The following is a 17,839-nucleotide window of genomic DNA, read 5'->3' on the forward strand; positions in this document are numbered from 1 at the left end:
GGCTCCGGGACCTGTAAAATCATTCAGCTGGGTATCCCGGGGGACTGCAAATCCAACTCGAGCTCTCGAGTAGGCCTACAAAATGTCCATGTGCCTACAGATGGCTGGAGAGACAGCCAGAAGAAGCACCACTAGTGACAGACATTCCATCCCTGAGGAAGAGGTCTGACAGGGCTTTGCGCCCATGGAGAATTACTCTCGGAAAATATCTGTCTCACGCTAACAAAGATTCTTATTCCTAAAATGAGCTCCCTTTCACCCATTTCTTCCACAGTCACCTTTACTCTTCTATTCTTTAGAAGCCACTTGGCCCAAAGAAAGGGTCTAGGGGCCAAAAAGAGACCGAAACGTGACAATAATAGTTGATAAAATGCTCCCCCAAACAGGGGACCCTGGCATGAAGCCAATTCTAAACTCTTCAGCAGGAAAGGCACCCGTGACTCTGGGGAAGCTGGGAGACAGCCCGCCAGCCAGAGCTTACCGAAGGTGTCAGCATAGATCTTGGCAAAGGAGCCGAGTGTGAAGCAGATGCTGTACTGGGAGCTGGAGAAGCAGACGTTGCCCAGGAGTGGGGAAAGGATCAGGTTCTCATCGGTGGAGTACATGCTGAAACAGAGACAGTCATGAGTGCAGAGCCGGGCTGTGCAGCAACACCAACATAATGCCAAGGGTGAAGGGCGGGGACTCTGTGTCATCACCCCTCTCCAGCCCTTGTTCTCAGAAGGGGCTTGCATAACACACTCAAGTGCTGCCAGCGGCCTGGCCCAAGAAAGTGACATGATGGAGTTGTCCCCTAACTCCCAGTAACAAGCTGACTTCCCAGTGCTGGGAACTTCGTGCATGTTCCTGGAGAAGTTAACTGCACCAGACACACAAGGGGAAACTTGGAGGTCAGAGACAAAGCTCTTGAAACACAGGAAAGGAATCTGATGTGAAAGTGGAGTACCTTTTTGAGAAATCTCAATTTCACAAACACAAACAGACATAAATATCAGAAGTGAATAAAAAACAAAAGACAAAATAAGGGCAACTTTGCTCCCCACTCTCACTGCCCAGTTCCTCTTTATTTTATTAGGCGTTGTTATACAAATTCACATGAAAACTTTATCTTAAAGGCCACGCAGAAGCCACAGCATCCCAAGTTCACTAAAGTTTCAAAGAAAACCAGCTGTATACAGGAATTCAATCCACAACCCTAGCCTCACTGACAGATTGTTTTATGTAATTTCTTAATTTAGAAGTGAAAGTATTGGCTTCTAAAGAGCAGTTTCCTACCTTATTCCACTATATCCCAAGTTATGTTCCCCAGAGGCAACTGCTTTCAACTCTGTTAAAGCTGCTTTCAGAGCAATGGTCCTCATATTTCTAAATAATATGCTCACGTTGCTGTTTCTTGTTTAGAGGCTGAGATCAGACTTCTTATTTTGGTGATCGGGATTTAGCCCCATCCTCTATTTTAAGGTAATAAATAAGTTTATCATTTCATCTTTGGGGTTCCTGATATTATGTTGGTCTCCAGTCATTCTCGGTCTTCTGGAGCCAGGGAGAAGAGATCACTGTTGAGAATTAGTACTACATACGGGGGAGGCTCCTGAAGGTAAATCTGTCTCTGGCCACGGAGGTACCATCCCCAGTCCTTAACTGGAGAGGTGTTCTCTCAATAGGACAGCTTCATTCTGGGCCCTTTGAGGGGCCACAATAAGTCATCCAGTCCTTCTGTCAGCCCGCAGATAAGACTGTCTTTATGATATATTTAACCTATTCTTCAAAGTCACCTTGATACTGTATTGTGAGGTCTCCCAGCCATCGCTCATACTTATTAATATAAGCCTGAAATCCATCTTGCTGAAAAGCAACTATGTCCACAAAAACAACAGCCAATAGTTCCTTCACTTACTGAATTTGTGTTAATAACAGCAACTAACATCATTCATGGGGCAGGTACTGCATGCTAAGCACTATGCTAAGTGGGTTACATCAAATATCTACCTGATTTCTTTAAAAAAAAAAAATTTTTTTTTTTAACGTTTATTTATTTTTGAGAGACAGAGCACGAACGAGGGCGGGGCAGAAAGAGAGAAAGAGAGAAGGGCGCGAGAGCACGCACGCTCATGCTGAGCTGTCAGCACAGAGCCCAACGTGGGGCTCAAACCCACAAACTGTGAAACCATGACCTGAGCCGAAGTTGGATGCTCAACCGACTGAGCCACCAGGTGCTCCAAATATCTGATTTCTTATCACATCCCATTAGGTAAGCGTTATTATCATTCATTCCCTTTTTACAGAGGCAGAACCTGAGGCTCTACAAGCATCACTTGCCCAGGTTCACACACTTGGTATGGGGTGAAGGCGAGACCAAGTTGAGAGTCCCAGGTATTGAACACAACACAGAAGTGAAGGTGGGTCTTAGGCTGTACAGCCGGTGAAGGCACAGGGTCAATGAGGCCGAGGTTGTGGAGTCAAACCCTATAGAGCCCTGGAATGTGCCCCTAGCCTTGTCCAAAAACTCGTTATGTACTCCCAAGAAATCAGGGTTGCCCCCCAGAGGTGTTCAAGGTTAAGATTTGTAAAAAACAGAGTTCCTGGGGACAGGAAATCCACACCTGGGGTCCTATACCTTATTTATTTATTTATTTATTTATTTATTTATTTATTTATTTATTTAAGTTTATTTCTTTTGAGAAAGAGACAGTGCAAGTGGGGGAGGTGCAGAGAGAGGGGGAAACAGAGAATCCCAAGAAGGCTCTGTGCTGTCAGCGCAGAGCCCGACGTGGGGCTCGAACTCACGAAACTGTAAGATCGTGACCTGAGCTGAAACCAAGAGTCAGACGCTTAACAGACTGAGCCATCCAGGAGCCCCGGGTCCCATACCTTATTAATCCGTTGACCTCATCTACGATGTGGCGCAGCTTATAATAAGCATCAGTTGGCGGCAGCTTTAGCTCCAGGATCAGCCGGTCAATCTTGTTGATGCACACGGTGACCGCCAGCCTCTCCTGTACTGCGTGCTTGATCAGCCGCTCTGTGTTTAGCATCACCTGAGAGACACAAGACCCAGAAAGTGGTGGTAAGAGCAAAAAGGGCAGAAAAGTCCAGAGCAAAGCCAAAGAAGGTACTATCTGAAAATACAAACTATGAGGAAAAGAGAACCTCGGGAAACTGATTATTGGGTGTGAGCAGAGGGTAAAGAGGGCACCTGGCAGGATTGAGATACGACTAAACAGCCTGATGATGCTGGGAGCCAGGTTTCTCAGTGCTGGAGAAGGGACAGAAGCAGGCTTAGGAAGCAGCTATGGTACTGAATGGAACTGTGGGCATTAGGATGAAAATACGATTTCTTCTTTTTTTATTATTTATTCCATTTAATATGTATGTGTAGAAATAGTTGGGGCACCTTGGTGGCTCAGTCAGTTGAGCGTCTGACTTGATTTCGGCTCAGGTCATGATCTCAGTTTGTGAGATCGAGACCCACATTAAGTTCTGTGCTCACAGCGCAGAGCTTGCCTGGGATTCTCACTCTCCCCCCTCTCCCTGCCCCTTCCCTACTCATGCACATTCTCTTTCTCTCAAAATAAATAAATAAAAACGTAAACAAAAAAATAGTTATAGATGTGTGTGTGTATGTATTATCTGTGTTCAGTGAAAAGATCTAGAAGTAATGGACCCCAGGAGCAGTGAACACACCATGGCATTTGTTTCTATCCCAGTCCCCACTACAAGGAGCCAGAGCTCCTTGAAGAAATAGCTGATTCCAGGACTGGGGCAGGTAAAGCACAAAACGAATCCAGAACATCTTTTTGTGCCTGAAAGTAAGGAAGTACTCCAAAAAAGATGGGGCATGTCAAAAGAACAAAGGAGCTCTACCTAACCAAATCTGGGATAGAGCATCAAAATATGTAAGGAAAAGTAATGGATTATAACCCACTGAATGAAATAAAAATCCACGTATCCATACTGACAATAAATAAGCAAATGGGGGAGAAAGGAAAGCCCTTCCTCAAAATAGAATTCCAACCAAAAAATATAATAGGAGGGGATGCCTGGGTGGCTCAGACAGTTGAGTGTCTGACTTTGGCTCAGGTGATCTCATGGTTCACAAGTTCGAGCCCGGCGTCGGGCTCTGTGCTGACAGCTCAGAGCCTGGAGCCTGCTTCAGATTCTGTGTCTCCCTCTCTCTCTGCCCCTCTTCCTCTTACACTGTCTCTCTCCCTCTCTCTTTCAAAAATAAATATACATTAAAAAAAAAGGAATAATAAGAGTTAGAAAATCATCATTTGCAACTACTATGGAAATAAACTAGGAATGATTAATGGAGGATAAAACTTGGGGTGCCTGGCTGGCTCAGTCAGTAGAGCATGCGACTCTTGATCTCGGGGTCATGACTTTGAGCCCCACACTGGGCATAGAGCTTACATTAAAAAAAAAAAAAATTAACAGATGATAAAACTAATAGGCAAAGTTTGAAAAGGAGTAGAATGTATACAGAGCCTCAAGGTATCTCTCCACAAATTATTTATTACCAAGGGGGAAAATAGTAACTTTACACAGGAGAAAACTGGTAAACCCACCTTAACCAAGCAATCAAAGTTAGTATCACCAATAATGGGATAAGGTAACACCATGGGCCTCCTAATGTGATGGACTAAGAACAATACAGCTACATTTGCACTTGGGTCAAAAATAACCTGAATGCGATCAGGAGCAAACATTCAACGAGGCCAGATGGAGAGACATACTACCAAACAAGTATAATTTATACTCTTCAAAAATGCCGTTATAAAAAAACCAAGAAAGACTATTGAATAGTTCCAATCAAATGATTCCAATTAAGAGACTGAAGAGACATGAGGACTGAATGCTAGGCAGCATCCTTGATCAGAAAAGAAAATTCTATAAGGGACACTACTGGGACAGTTAGTGAAATTCTGTAAGGTCTGGAGAAAAAGATCTGTACAACAATACTGTATCAATGTTAAATTCCCTGATTTTGGGAACTGTATTTTGGTCATGTAAGTGAATGTCCTTGTTCTTAGGTAACATGCTGAAATATTGTATTTTGAAATAATTCACGGGGAAAATACACACTCATATGTGTGTGTATACATCTACAGAGAAAGAATTACAAAGCAAATGAAGGTGCACTCCTTGTACTGTTCTTCCAACTTTTCAATAAATTTGAAAGTATGTGTATTCCAAAATGAAATCAAATAGAGGGGGAAGAAAAAAAAAAAAAAAAAAAAAGCAACTCTGGCTCCCTCTGCTGGCAAAATCACCAATGACAACACGAACAAGGTTAGCCAAATTACCTAATCTCTCAATTTAGAAATATACAAGATGCCTTGAGTCTTTTGATTCCAAACTCTATTTTAGAAAAACTCATTGGGGCGCCTGGGTGACTCAGCTGGTTAAGCATCTGACTTCGGCGCAGGTCACGATCTCACAGTTTGTGGGCTTGAGCACCGCACTGGGTTCTGTGCTGACAGCTCAGAGCCTGGAGCCTGCTTCAGATCCTGTGTCTCCATCTCTCTCTGCCCTTCCCCAGCTCATGCTCGAGCTCGCTCGCTCTCTCTCAAAAATAAAATAAACATAAAAAAATTTAAAAAAAGAAAAACTCATTAATATTTAAAATCCATTTACACGAATATACTCTCCTCCCTCTTTTAATTACATTTGTCATTTTATTTTGGGTCCTATCATTTTGACCTTCACTGGACAAGGAGTGAAGAACTCATACTGAGAAGTAATTGTGACCTTCATAGGCTGCCTTAATTTCAGAGCAAACGTGAGCCTTAATCCCACAGACTTTCATCGTCTCTGGTTCCCAGCTCACTCAATGCACTAGGCATTGTGTGGGGCAAACCTAACATGGAGGAGGGATCATAAGAGGGTAGCGGCAGACTCACCCCTTCAGCCGCATCGATGAAAAGGACAACTCCATCTGAGATGCGCAAACCAGCTGTGACCTCATCAGAAAAATTCACATGTCCTGAAAGGCAAATACCCAGTAAGTCACCTGCGTGGTGGCAGGATGACGCAAATTAACTTGTAGGTAGCCTAAGGGAACACTGCAAAGCATGTGAGCCCCCAAACAGGTCCTTTCCCTTCTCCCCACAACTCCCTACATCGTATAAAATTCTACCAGGTAGAGTCATGTGCTTGGATTAAACTTTTATACAGGGGGTCCCCAAACACAAAAAGAAGGAAGTGTTTGCCTAGGAGGGCAATAACATCGACATTCACACACCAGCTAGGTCTCATCAGCAGTCAGCAGAGTTCTGGGAGGCACAAGACGATTCAGAGGCTGGAGAAAGGACAAGAGGGCCTGGTGCGTGAGAGATAAGCCAAGGTGCTGCCGGTGGGGGACAGGGACAGGGGCTGAGAGGTATCAGGGCACTGGGCATCCGAGGATGAGAAGAAGGTCAACCTGTCAAAGCTCCAGTTTTTCTACTTAAAACTCTGCCCCGAGTTGGTCCTTTCCATTAGATAAAGACACAGTCTGTCACAGGGCAAGGTATGCTGCTCCTGTGACCTGTATGTCCACCGCCACTTGGTGCACTGACCCCACGGTTTCCTTCAAAAGACTTAGTGTGCCCGAAGCCAGGGCCATGTCTGACTCACCTTCATTATCAAGTGTCTAGCATGGGGCCTGACACAGGCTGGAATGAGTCAATGAATGAGACTCCCTAATATTTAAATATTTTAGAGCAGAGCAAAGAGAGGAGCGAAAGAGAAGGCCTGCTGCACAGTGCCTGCTAATTAACTAGTCAGAAGCAAAGGAGACAGTGAAAAAGGAAATTATCTCAACGAAAGGAGAAGTGAAGGAATGTAAACACAAAGATGAAATGCTCTGTTCTATTCTGGAAAGAGAGCACAAAAAAAAAGGAGGGCAAGGTCTCATAGTAAAAGGAATGTCCCACCTGGAGTGTCCATGATATTGAAGAGGTAAGACTTTCCTTTGGTATCTGGCAAGACCACTGTCACTGGAGTGCTTTTGATGCCAACACCTCTCTGAAATCACGAAGAAAGAGTGGTCATCGGGATTTCTTCCTATGCAAGAGGAGTTCCTTCTGCTCCAGGGGCTTGCCAGTTGCTAGTAGTTACGCTGACGTCTCTTCTTGAGTGTTATTTTTATCTAGGCCTCTAATCAGAATGACCCTGAAGATGAGCTATCTTGGTGTTAAACATCATTTCTGCAGAGGTCTCGTTCAAATACAACAAAAGTAAAAATAGGGGTGCCTGGGTGGCTCAGTCGGTTAAGCACCCAAGTCTTGACCTCAACTCAGGTCACGATGTCACGGTTTGTGTGTTCGAGCCCCATGTGAGGCTCTGCGCTGATGGTGTGAGGCCCGCTTGGGGTTCTGTTTCTCCCTCTCTCTGCCCCTCTCCCCGCTCTGTTTTCTGTTTTTCTCTCTCTCTCAAAATAAATAAACTTAAAAAAAAAAACAAAAACACAAAAAACCAAAAGAACAAGTAAAGCAGGATTATATCTTAACAGAGAATCCAAGATCCTACAATCTTAATACACGGTTAACAAAAAATAACTAAAGCATTATATAAGTGAAATGAAACATCCTGCTGCATTTTAGGGTTTCAAAAAAAATTAGACCCTTTTGGCCCCCGCTGCCACCATGGCACCCATGAAAAAGCTCGTGACAAAGGGGCGCAAAAAAAAAAAGTTCTGAAGTCTACCCTTGACTGCACCCACTTTGTAGGAGATGGAATCATGGATGCTGCCAGTTTGGAGCAGTTTCCTCAAGAGAATCAAAGAGAATGGCAAAGCCGGGAATGTTGATGGAGGGGTTGTAACCATTCAAAGGAGCAAGAGCAAGATTACTGTCATTTCTGAGGTGTCTTTTTCCAAAAGGTGTTTGAAATATCTCAGCAAAAAATATCTGAAGAGGGGCACCAGGGTGGCTCAGTCGGCTGAGTGTCAGACTTCAGCTCAGGTCATGGTCTCACAGTTTGTGAGCTGGAGCCCCACGTCAGGCTAGTTGCTGTCGGCACAGAGCCTGCTTCGGATCCTCTGTCTTCCTCTCTCTGCCCCTCCCCAGCTTGCACTCTCGCTCTCTCTCAAAAGTAAATATTAAAAAAAATTTTTTTTAATTTGAAGAAGAATAATCTGTGTGATATGTAGTTACTCGCAACAAAGAGAGTTATGAATTGTGTTACTTCTGGATTAACCACGAGGAAGAAGAGAAAGATTAAAATGCATTTATCTGGAATATTTTTTTAAATTTTTAAAATATTTATTTATTTAAATGTTTTTATTTATTTTTGAGACAGAGAGAGACAGAGCATGAGCAGGGAAGGGGCAGAGAGAGAGGGAGACACAGAATCGGAAGCAGGCTCCAGGCTCTGAGCTGCCAGCACAGAGCCCGACGCGGGGCTCGAACTCACACACCGCGAGATCATGACCTGAGCCGAAGTCGGACGCTCAACCGACTGAGCCACCCAGGCGCCCCTAATATTTATTTTTGAGAGAGACTGTGTGAGCTGGCGAGGGGCAGAGAGGGAGGGAGACACAGAATCTGAAGCAGGCTCCAGGCTCTGAGCTGTCAGCACAGAGTCCGACGTGGGGCTCAAACTTGCAAACCGTGAGACCATGACATGAGCCAAAGTCAGACGCTCAACCGACTGAGCCACCCAGGCGCCCCTATCTGGAATATTTTGTATGAGTTCTTGAATAAAACTTGGGAACCAAAAGTTATAAAAAGAAGTAAGTATTAAAAACACTCTAGTCATACATGTTAAAAAACAAAAGCTAACATCTGTTAATTACTTATCATAAGCTTGCACTGTTCAAAGTTCCTTTAGTAAATAAACCGCACTTACGAACTTGAGCTCTCCATGTGGTCATTTAAGAAACAGAGACAGAAATAAAGGAGAGAGGAAAGAGAGGGGTCAGAGAGCAGGGGAAAGATCCAGATGGAAGAAAGAGCCACCAGCTGGAATGGGAAAGACAGTGAGGTACGCTCACTGCTTTACACAGAATAGAAGCACAACGACAGAGGTACCCACTCTCAAAGAGAAGCTACTCCTAGAAAGAGATCATCATACAGATGGAATCATCTCATGGGTTTTGAGGATGATGTCATTTAAAAAATCCTGTTGGGTTTCTATATAACTTATTGCAGAAATGTAGATATCACCTGTTGGGCCTTGCCCTACTAGGCCAAATTAAAAGTAAGGGTAGGAAGGTCCCCCCACCTACCCTAAAGCTTGCCTGCCCACCTCTCTTTCAAGTAATATATACAGATCAGGGGACGACTGGGAGAAGCAGCAAGATAAAGAGACGTGAGGTGGGAGTGAGAGAGGGAGTACAGTATAGAGCAAAGTGTTAGCATAAAGGCTCCCCCACATTCCCTATAGAACTCCTGATGGGTCTGGTGTGGGCAACAATTGGATTTCCCCAGGAACACCTACCTCCTGCTCTGTGAAGAGGATGTCAGTGTAGCACAGCTGAAAAAAAAATGAAGCGCTGTTACCAACTGACTTCAGACTCCTCTCCCACACAAACCATCAATCACTTTCCCCCACCAGCTCCCAACTCAAGGGTTTCTGCCTCAGAAGGATAGATGGAAGACAGAAGGGTATCCTACAGAAATTCCAAACAATGAGACCAGTGCCCTCTCAGATGGAAAATGCTCCTGAATGGATTTTTTGGGGGGTTAGGGTGGTCACCGAGGACCAGGTATGGCTGGAGAGCTCAATTTGATCAAATACACTGAATTCTAAAGTGGTGAAGGGAGACATATCCAGCCTTTATGGAACGCCCCGCACGTCAAAACACTCAATCTAGCAGACACAGAACATTTATTGCTCTGAGACTTGCAGCCACACTTGGCCTCATTCACAGGCATTTAAATTTATCATGAAAACAACAAGGTCCAATTGTATTATATTTATAGAGTAGACTATTAATACTATGACAGGAAAGAACAGGCTATAAAAGTCAGGATATATCAGAACAGAGGAAAGATCCCAAGTGCAGAACAGATCATCCAAAAATACTGCAGGTTAATATTCTCTATGCTCTCGAGAAAGTTAAAATTACTTTCTTAAAGGCTATGAATAGAGATTACAATTATAAAGCAGCACTTTGTAGGTGTCATTATTTATAACAAGAGTGGGAAAGTGGAAGGAAGGGGAAAGAGACACCATATTCTGAATGGTTCATCCTAAACCCTCCACAGAATTTCTACTCACATCTTGGTCATAGCGCTTCCTGATTTCCGGGTGAGTCTGCTCTATTAAACAATCTACAAAACATGTCTGAAAGGGAAGAGAAGGTTAAGATCTGTCAAGCACAAAGGAAAATCTACTCTACCCCTCCCCCAGTGCCCAATACAGCACATAACTTGGGGATAAGGAGAGGAAGAGGAGAGCAAGGAGGATTATGGGACAGCAAGGGATTAACACTGAAGCCACAGGATTATTTTCAAATGAAAGATGAAATCTTTCTTGGACAAAGCATTCCCCCGGGAAATGAAAACTTATAAAATCAGAGTAAGGCTCAATTTCCCCTCTTCTGTCCAGATGTAGACACAAGGCTGTAAGTGGCTTAGAAACAGGCTCCACCCACCTGCTGCTCAGGAAAAGCTAGAATTTCACAAAATGGATTCACACTACGCATGGAGGCCCCCCAGAATCAGGAGGTCCAATGTTATGGCTTCAAACCCCAACCTGTGACTCTGAGGGCTGAAAAAAAGAGCAGGAACTAAGAGAAATCCTGTTCCAAGTAGCTGAAAGTTCTCTCACCTTGCCATGGTGGAGATGGCCACAGAGGGTCACATTTCTGATGAGCTCCGAGTTATCCATCAAATCTGCCAAGAAGCTGAAAGGAGAAAGGGAAAGAGAAAAGGGACTTTGGCAAAAGCTTCCAAGTGGGGAGTGGCACAGAGCTGTTTCAGGTATTTTGTCAGGAACAACTCTCAGACCAACTGGAGAGCACTCAGAGGCACACGTGAATTTCTACATCTACGTGGTTCTGGTTCTGGGAACGGAAGAGACTCACCCGCGAGGTGAACCAACCTGTGAAATGGGGATTTCACCAGTAAAATCATGAGATTTCAAAAGCAAGCAAGAAAAGCAAACCCAAATACCAGTAAGAATACACACGGGCACGCACACAAGGACTGCCCCATTCAAAATCTCCAGGTTAGACACTATAGATTTATTCCATTAATGCTAAGGGGACTCAAAATCACTGAGAGAGCTTCTCTTTCAAAATTGTCCTCAGAGCTAGTTAACAAAACTTTTGAGAAACCCCCATCTCGTTAATGAGTTCCATCTTGATCAAAACCAGCACTATCTGTCTTGTTTATCACCCACATTACTCATGGCAGGTAGCCTTCAGAGGACTTTGGCTCTTTGAAATCTCTAGCCCGCTTTCAAAGACTGGAAATTTGGGGGAACCTAGGTGGCTCAGTCGGTTCAGTGTCTGACTCCTGGTTTTGGTTCAGGTTATGAGCCCAGAGTCATGAAATCAAGCCCTGTGTTGGGCTCCATATTGAGCGTGGAACCTGCTTAAGATTCACTCTCTCTCTTTCTCTCTCTTTCCCTCTCTGCCCCCTCCCCAGCTCACACTCTCTAAAATAATAAAATAAAATAAAATAAAATAAAATAAAATAAAATTAAATTAAATTAAATTAAATTAAAAAAAATAAAATTAAAAAAAATAAAATTAAAAAAAATAAAATTAAAAAGTTTAAGAAACAAAGATTGGAAAATTTAAAAAATCACCAGTGAGAACACAAGAGAACATGAAGCAAGTTTGGAAGACAATTGAAAAGTTGCTTCCAAAACGGCTGAATGAGGGCAGGTGAGCTGACCATTCCAGAAGGGACCCTACTCTTTCAGATGTACTAGATGTCAACATTTTTTTTTTAAGTTTCATTATCTAATAATGAGTCACAAGCACTTCAACATAATGGGGACCTTACAAATGCAATTCATCAATGAAAATATTTTCAAAAGTCTGCTGTATGAAGAGTCTAAGTACTCTACACATGTATCCACCTACTTGTGCCCTCCTTTCCAAAATATAGAATTGTTATATTCCCCAAACACTTAGCAATCCTATCAAGTCAAAATGCCCTCTGGTGGTCTCAACACTGACCATTACAATACCCAGTTCTGTCTCCAAGGGTGGCTTCTAATACCAAACTAAGGGGTTGGAAGAGAAAAGGCTGAGGTCTGAATGAGAGCCAGGAGAAAAGTTAAGATAGACTCTACATAGTCCAGCAACCATGTATGCTCAAGGAAAATTCTGGCAAATTGTAGGGGAGGAGTTTTGCTTTTATAATTCATTGGTTACTTCAACCACAAACCACCTCCTACCTCCACAGAAAAATGAACCCACACTATTTGTGCAGAGAGGCCGAGAAACCTTGTAACTTACTCCATTTCATACACCGTGACAGGTAAAGTCTGCTCCATCAGAGTGAACTTCTTGGTTTTCACCGGCTTAATTATAGGTTCTAGGCAGGAAAACAAAAGTTGTGACGTGCAGGTTGGCATAAAACATAAAAATACAGAGCCCCATTTCAGTAGACTGAGCTTTCAGAATGTATGATATGTGACATCAATTTATGTTATTCTCAAGGATCACTCATACGTTCAGACACGTTTGGGAATGCAGTTTGGCACAAGACAGAGAAGGCTCTCAAACTATGGACTGAGGGGTTTGGACTTCATTTTGTGGGAGGAAGGGAAAGGGACTGGATATAGGCTGAGATCAGTGTCAGTTCAAAATCTATCCTTGCGTTTATGAATTCCAACCACTTCCCAGAAGATGAATGAAAATGATTAAAGAAGTGGAAGATCAGCACTGTGTGGACTGGGTAAAGGAGTTGGGATTCTTTGGATGGAAAAACAGCTCACACCAGACAAAGAACTTAAAATACAGTCATAAGCACCGAAACCAAAATTCAATAAATAAAGAAGCGATTCCTGTTTGCTTAGTAACAAGCTACAAGTTGTACTACATATTAAAACAGGGTTAGACAAATCTCAATTCGGAAGCAATACTGAGCATAGTGAAGAAAAACGAATGAGTTCATTCCCTGAACTTTCCACACCGACCACGGCTACGAACTGAAGCTTTCTTGATCTCACCTCTCACGACCCGGTGCCTGCTGACTTACCGGTGAGAGGCTGGGTGTCTTCCTCTTGCACGATGGTCTCCACCTCAGGACCGTACACCTCCTCAGCTGTGGGGTAGTACTTCTTGTCCTCGTGCAGCACCACCTCCATCCCAGGGTGGTCCTCATCGTGATCTCCTACGTCATCGTCATCGTCGTCATCATCCATCTAAGAGCAAGAGAGGGGAGGAGGTCCTGAGAGGCACACACCTTTCCTTCTCAGTGACCGTCTATGTCATGTGACTCAAGAGCAATGACTTCACAGGCTTGACAGCTTCTTATTTTGAGTTCAGCGCCAGGGAGTCAGTGGGGCAGGCTCTACTCTTGCGTGATCCTTTACAAAGACAAGTCTGTACAGATGGCTCTCCTGCTTCAAGCTAGCCCCTTCCTACATGTGGATCACAAGTGGACGGAGACTGGAGAAAACAAATCGCTTATCATAACACATCCTTTTAAGGGGAAAAATCACTTCCTTCAAGGGCAGAAGTCAGAAATAAGAGGTAGAAGCTGGGAACAAGTTCATACCTTTAGATTTTTTACTTAGATTCAGAGCTGTTTTTGAAAAATACCTTTGTGACAGATAATAACAGGTGTTGGTGAGGATGTGGAGAAACTGGAACCCTCAGACACTGCTGGTGGGAATGTAAAATGGTGCAGCCACTTTGGAAAAGTTTGGTAGTTCCTCAAAATGTTAACCACAGAGTTACCCTACGACCCAGTAATTCTGTTAATAGATGTATACCCAAGACAACTGAAGATCTAAGTTACACAAAAAGTTATACACACACGTTCATAGTAGCATTACTCACAATGGTCAAAAAGTGGAAACAACCCAAATGTCAATCAACTGATGACTGGATAAATAAAATGTGGTATATTTATACAATGGAGTATCATTTGACAAAAAAAAAGAAATATTTACACCTGCTACCACATGGACAAACCTTGAAAATATTATGCTAAGTGACAGAAGCCAGACACAAAAGGCCACACATATTGTAGGATTCCACTTACATGTAATGCCCAGAATAGGCAAATCTATAGAGACAGAAGGTAGATTAGTGGTTGCCTAGGGCTGGGAGAATTGCAGGGCAATGGTTAAGGGGTATGGGGCTTCTTTCTGGGATGATGAAAGTATTTTACAACTGTTTGTGACAAATAAAAAGTAAATAAATAAATAATATTTAAAACGGGGTGCCTGCGGGTGCCTGGGTGGCTCAGTCAGTTAAGCGTCTGACTTTAGCTCAGGTCATGATCCCAAAGTTCATGGTTCAAGCCCCACATCAGGCTCTGTGCTGACAGCTCAGCTTGGAACTGCTTTGGATTCTGTGTCTCCCTCTCTCTCTGCCCCTCCCCTGTTCATGCTCTGTCTCTCAAAAATGAATAAATGTTAAAAAACAAAAATAAAAATAAAAATAAAAATAAAAATAAAAATAAAAATAAAATAAAATGGAGTGCCTGGGTGGATCAGTTGGTTGCACATCCAACTCTTGATTTTGGCCTAGGTCATGATCCTAGGATTGTGGGATTGAGCACCGTGTTGGGGGCTCTGTGCCGAGTGTGGAGCCTCATTAGGATTCTCTCTCTCTCTCTCTCTCTCTCTCTCTCTCTCTCTCTCTCTCTCTCTCCCCCCTCTTCCCCCTCCTACCCCACCCCTTGCCTCTCCCCCTCTCCCCAACTTTTGTATGTGCTCTCTCTAAAATAAAACTTAAGAAATAAATAATTAATTAATTAAAATAGTTGTTTGTGATGATGGTTGCCAGTGAGAAGGAAAACTAGGGGGTTCCGGGGAAGCCAACAGAAGAGGGGATTTTAAGGAGGGAGTGATCAGCCGGGTCAGATGCTGCAGATAGGCCAAGTAAGATGAGGACTGGGTCTGGGGCAGAGGTCACTAGTGACTTTGACAAGAGCGGGCTCTGTGGAATGGGAGAAGCAGAGGATAGAGATGGGTTTGACATAAAAAGGGAGGAGAGGATTTGGAGACAGCAAGTATCACTAACTGTTTTGAGATATGCTGCAATGGGAAGCAGGGTAACAGGAAGGGGGATATTGGATCAGTTAAGAGGATTTTAAGGTGAAATATCAGCATGTCTATATGCTGATGGGAATGACCTAGCGGAGGAAAAACTGGCACAGGAGGGGGAGAACTCACAGGTAGGTGAGAAGGGATGGGACCTAGTTTCTAGTAGATAGGAACGCAAACAAATCATCCATAAGAACAGGAGGGAAGGCATATGGCACAGAGGTAGGGAGGTGGGTGGATATACTGGTGGGAGCCTGTTTTCCTTCACACAAATTCCAGCACGTCAACTTCTTTCTCAAAAAGAACAAGAAACCCTCCAGTGGTATGCCGACTGGCTACCTCTATCACCTTTACGCTCTACTTCTATTAACGTGACCTGACATTATATTAGCTCTCTGGGTAGCTGTACACATTCTCCTGGTGGTGGCCCCACAATGGCTATTAAGCCAGTTCCCCTGGCCCCATACTGCTGACTGCATTTTGAATCTAACTGTAGGATTTTATGTAATAATTTCCAACTACCTGCAATTAATTCTAGCTGGGTGTCCTGTTGGTAGCTCAAACTTGACAAATCTAAAATAAAACCACACACGTGCCTTTTTCTCATTTCTATTTAATAACCAGTGTTCTGCTAGTCATCTCACTGCTCCCATTTTCTTCCCCCCCGCACCTCCACACCTGTGCACCCTTCCACCGTGATGAGCTCCTGGCCTCCTGACCCTCCCTTCACTAAAGGAAGGGTCCCGTCCCAGCATCGTGCTTTGATCATGTCACCCCGTTTCTTTTTTTTTTCTTTTTTAAATTTTCTTTTTATTTTTTGTCACCCCTTTCTCCCAGTTCTCCATTCAAGGCCTTCCAGAGTCTGGTCCCTCCTCCTCTGTGCTTCATCCCTGCAGCCGTCCTCCAAGGACTGCGCTGTGGCACTGGGAGGAGAAATCATTTCCTCCTAACATGCAACCTCTGGGCTCCTGCTCGTTGCACTCCTTTCTAGAATGTTCTTCCTTCTTTCCTCCCTCCATTATCAAAATTGTATGCACCTCTTTACTGTTACATCAAAACAAAAACGTTTTTAAAGTCTGTGCATCCCGTGTGGACAGGGAGGCTACAAGAACTCTCGTTCTGCTGGAAGCAGTATTGACTAGTGCAGGCAAGGTGAGGAACAATCTGACTGCACTTCGTGAAAACCCCTGAACTAAACTAAACCCCTGAAATAAACACATTAAATATGTACCTGATCCTGGGATCTGCAACTCTGCTTTTGGGAATATAACCCAAAGACATTTTCACATGGTACAGAAAGGGACATATCTGAGAATATCCGCTGCAGCTTTATTTTTGGGGAGGAAGAAAGCAATGCCCACCAGGGATTACTGAGCAGCAATCAGACCAGACGGACACACAGCACCAGAGGATGGATCCAAAAGCACATCACTCACCGCAGTGCCTGGTGGAAGAAGTGAGAAGCAGGAAGACACAGAAACCTGATGCCACTGCGGTACTTACGTTAACAATGCAACCACTCACATTTTATACATCATACAGAGACACACGTGCACGTGCTATAATGATTACTGTGGTAACAGGCACAATAAAGAGATAAAAAGGAATTAATAAGTAAACTAAACAAGAGCAGGACCCTGCATGAGCAACAGTATCAAGGAGCATGAACCAGAGTAGGAGGAACTCAACACTAGGGACTGAGGGGAGAATGTTCACACATAGCCTAAGCGATCCCATTTTTTCTTTAAAGTATTTCTTTGTTAACAGCATTAGTGAAATATAATTGACATTCCCCCAAATTCACCCATTTTAAGTGCACAATTCAGTGGTTTTTTAATATATTTAGAGCTGTGCAACCACCACCACAAACGACGTTACGTTTTTGTTACCCCAAAAAGAAATCCTGTACGCTCCGGCCATCACTCCCCAATTCCATGGCCCGAATTGAAGGCAACCACTAATCACTCCACTTTCTATCCCTACAGATGCCTCCCCAGTCTTTGGCTCCACTATGAACATCACTTCCTCAGATAGCTTTCTTGGTCATCCCAGCCAGAAATAATCCCTCCTTATAAACTATTACTATAGTACTAAGATAAAATTATTTAAATGGCACTTGTCCCTCCCTGCTTCATGCTATACATATTTTCATACTTCATCTCTCCTGGTGGGCAGTAGGTTCCTGGAGGGCAGAGATAGTGCCTTGGCTCTCTCTGTATCATGATCCCTTGCAAACAGTAAGTGATTATAAATAACGAATGAATTCCTTTATTTAGCTCAGTATTCAAGTTTGTTGAGATCACTCTGAATTAAGAGTCTGCTATCCAGTGTGTTAGCTTATGTCATGTGTGAATTCTCTATCTTCAACTAGGTCATTGATAAAATGGTTGAAAGGATGAGACCAACCATGGATGCCTGGGGCACGTCACCTCTGGTGGTGATCCATTAATCGATACTCTTTGGGTCCCACTGTTCTATCAGCTGTGACCTCTCCTAACTGTATTATAACCCAGCCCATATTCCTTCCATGAGGCCATCATGAATTATAATGATTACCTTAGGAAGAGTGAAATAGAATAAGGACCAAAAAGACTTTCTATCTATTTGATCTGAATGAGAATGTATTCAACAATTGCTTGTAAGATGAAAAATAACTCTTTAAAGTATTCTTAAA

At 43.5% G+C, this 17,839-nt stretch overlaps 1 protein-coding gene across 1 annotated transcript in view; it reads right to left on the minus strand.

Moving 5' to 3' along the window:
• Nucleotides 1–17,839, minus strand: part of EFTUD2 (elongation factor Tu GTP binding domain containing 2) — a 39,425-nt gene that overhangs the window by 16,977 nt on the left and 4,609 nt on the right. The window contains exons 3-11 of the mRNA XM_007093828.3: nt 13,146–13,311; nt 12,401–12,479; nt 10,759–10,834; nt 10,207–10,272; nt 9,424–9,459; nt 6,918–7,008; nt 5,904–5,986; nt 2,872–3,038; nt 482–606 (exon numbers count right to left, since the gene is read on the minus strand). Of these exons, the coding sequence (XP_007093890.1) occupies nt 482–606; nt 2,872–3,038; nt 5,904–5,986; nt 6,918–7,008; nt 9,424–9,459; nt 10,207–10,272; nt 10,759–10,834; nt 12,401–12,479; nt 13,146–13,311 (889 nt within the window). The remainder of the gene's footprint in view (nt 1–481; nt 607–2,871; nt 3,039–5,903; nt 5,987–6,917; nt 7,009–9,423; nt 9,460–10,206; nt 10,273–10,758; nt 10,835–12,400; nt 12,480–13,145; nt 13,312–17,839) is intronic.

The sequence above is a fragment of the Panthera tigris genome, chromosome E1 (genome assembly GCF_018350195.1).
Source record: "Panthera tigris isolate Pti1 chromosome E1, P.tigris_Pti1_mat1.1, whole genome shotgun sequence".
Classification (NCBI taxonomy): Eukaryota; Metazoa; Chordata; class Mammalia; order Carnivora; family Felidae; genus Panthera; species Panthera tigris.